The sequence below is a fragment of the Bison bison genome, unplaced genomic scaffold, assembly GCF_000754665.1.
Source record: "Bison bison bison isolate TAMUID 2011002044 unplaced genomic scaffold, Bison_UMD1.0 scf7180017864183, whole genome shotgun sequence".
Lineage (NCBI taxonomy): Eukaryota > Metazoa > Chordata > Mammalia > Artiodactyla > Bovidae > Bison > Bison bison.
In genome coordinates, this window is record NW_011494755.1 from 1,157,924 (window position 1) to 1,160,763 (window position 2,840).

General features: G+C 37.3%; 1 protein-coding gene across 1 annotated transcript in view; it reads right to left on the minus strand.

The window, feature by feature from the left end:
* The window catches only part of LOC104991201 (olfactory receptor 13C2-like), a 10,129-nt gene that overhangs the window by 6,653 nt on the left and 636 nt on the right, over nt 1-2,840 (minus strand). The window contains exon 2 of the mRNA XM_010843604.1: nt 2,630-2,764. Coding sequence (XP_010841906.1) covers nt 2,630-2,764 — 135 coding nt within the window. The remainder of the gene's footprint in view (nt 1-2,629; nt 2,765-2,840) is intronic.

The window sequence follows — 2,840 nt, forward strand, 5'->3', positions numbered from 1 at the left end:
CAACTCTTTGAAACCCCATGAATTGCAGCACGCCAGGCCTCCCTGTCCATTGCCAACTCCTGGAGTTCACTCAGACTCACGTCCATCGAGTCAGTGATGCCATCCAGCCATCTCATCCTCTGTCGTCCCCTTCTCCTCCTGCCCCCAATCCCTCCCAGCATCAGAGTCTTTTCCAGAGTCAACTCTTCCTCAAATTTTCACTTAGAAAGAAGTCCAGAGCCAGCTATAGCTCAGGGAACAAAGGCAAAATAATCCACACATGGCATAAAACAAACTGGAAAAAGAACCACATCAACATTGATGACACTGAAGAACAGGCTCAAATGACTAGCAATGAAGCCTAAATAGTGATCAGGAATAAGAAATGATTAGCCACAACCAGAAGTTTCTAAAAACAACTATTCCCTCACACTTCTGTATTCTATCTCCCTCTGAATGGCACATTTTTCTGTCCTAATAAAGTCAAATAAAATTCAAAAATTGCTAGTCTCTGTCCCCAAAAAAAGACCAATCTTCCATATGGTGTTTCCACTTTCTGGGAGGGTGCATAATGACCAACATTGAATTCAACTATTGAGAAAACCTGAAAATCAGTGAAAAAACTGTGATCTCGTTTTTCAAAAAAAAATCTTTGGGGGCAGCTTCTCATTGACCATCATGATGAAAGAAGTAAATGTAAAAGAATAACACAAAAAATAATATATATATAAACTTTTCAGAAAAGAAACTCCCAGGAGTTCATTTTATTCCCTGTACAGTTTCAGAAAGCATACCATTCTAAGAGGAAGTCAGTTAGGTCTTTTTTTTTTCCTTTTTTTAGTTATATGTAGGATCTGGGTGTGATTAACTATTGGTTATCTCACATTTCTTAAAGAACATTCTCAAAAAATTACTAACAGAGTTAAAACAATGTTTCAAGGAGATAGAGATAGAAATAAAAAGGACTCAAGAGAAATAGAGTCAATTTCTCTCTTTGTGTTATGGTAGTCTGTATAATTGGAGAAGTCAATGGCACCCCACTCCAGTACTCTTGCCTAGAAAATCCCAAGGACGGAGGAGCCTGGTAGGCTGCAGTCCATGGGGTTGCTAAAAGTCGGACACGATTGAGCGACTTCACTTTGACTTTTCACTTTCATGCATTGAAGGAGGAAATGGTAACCCACTCCAGTGTTCTCGCCTGGAGAATCCCATGGACAGAGGAGCCTGGTGGGCTGCCATCTATGTGGTCACACAGAGTCGGACATGACTGAAGCGACTTAGCAGCAACAGCAGCAGCAGTCTGTATAATGTTCCTCACTGCCTCATTTTTGAAATATAAGGGGAGACATGTATGCCTTCCTTATAGTGAAAATAAATACAAGATTAAAAAACAATTAAAGGATAAGATAGAAAAATAAGAATGTTTTAAAATCTAAATAAAAATGAACAATTAAGTATTATGGGATTTTTGTTAGCATTAGAAAGCTAAAGCAATCAAAGAGAAATAAAACCAAGTAATTTAGTACCTCAAAGTTTTCTTTAATTCTAAAATAAACATAATCAAAACTAAATAAAATTTAAAATTCAGAGGCTAATATGATAGCAGTTACAGAGAAAAGAGATATAATTTTAAAATAAACATTAAAGTCTAATATGAAAATCTGAAGTGTGCAACTCAGACCAAGAAGAAATAGGGACTTCCTTTATGGTCCAATGGTTGGGAATCTGACTTGCAGCAAAAGGGACATGGGTTCAATCTCTGGTTGGGGAACTAAAATCCCACATACCTGGGACAACCAAGCCCAGTAAGCCTGAGTGCTACAACTATTGAGACTGTGAGCTCTGCAGTCCACATGCCATAACTAGAAAGTTCATGTGCTGCAATATCCCACATGCTGCAACTAAGATCCAACAGAGCCAAATAAATAAATATTTTAAATAAAAGGAAGAAATAAAATGACAAAGGTGCTCCTTTTACAGATTGAAGGTTACAAACAGAGGAAAGAAATATAAACCCCAGATAAAAATCAAATGTATAAACCATCTAAAAGATAGATTCACATTTCTTAATAACAGATTCCTTTTGGATTGGCAATACATTAAATATTTCATGGATAGAGAGCCTATAGAACAGAGAAAAAGATATAGCTCTATTTTTATCAGTGGGTAATTTGACTCAGAAGTTATTTATATTTACAGCTTTAAATATCAGGTATTTGGTTGTAAGACCAAAGCAGTTAGATCCCATGTATCAGAAGGTATATATATTAAAAAAAAAAAACACTGCCAAAGCAGATAATGTTGAAAGTAGAAAAGAATAATTTAATGCCTCCTAGTTGGATATGAGGGGCTTCTCAGGTGGCTCAGTGGTAAAGAATCCGTCTGCCAGTGCAGGAGATGAGGGTTTGATCTCTGGATCAGGAAGATCCCTTGGAGAAGAAAATGGCAACCCATTCATATTCTTGCCTAGGAAATCCTATAGACAGAGGAGCATGGTGGGCTACAGTCCACTGGGTTGCAAAAAAGTTGGAGAAGACTCAGCGACTAACCAACAAAATTGATTAATTGATTTCTACATTGTGATGACAAAAGTTACCTGTCCCTTTTCCATTTACTTGTTAAAAATTTTTCTTCTCAGTAAATGTTTTACTGCTTCCTTCACATCCTTGTTCCTGAGACTGTAGATTAAAGGATTAATGACAGGAGTCATCACTCCATAGAACACAGATACAAGTTTGTCAGTAGCATCCATGTCATCTGAACTAAGTGTCTCTTTAGACTTGGGCTTCATGTACATGAAGAGAATGGTTCCGTAGAATATTATCACCACAGTCAAGTGGGCTGAGCAGGTAGAGAAGACT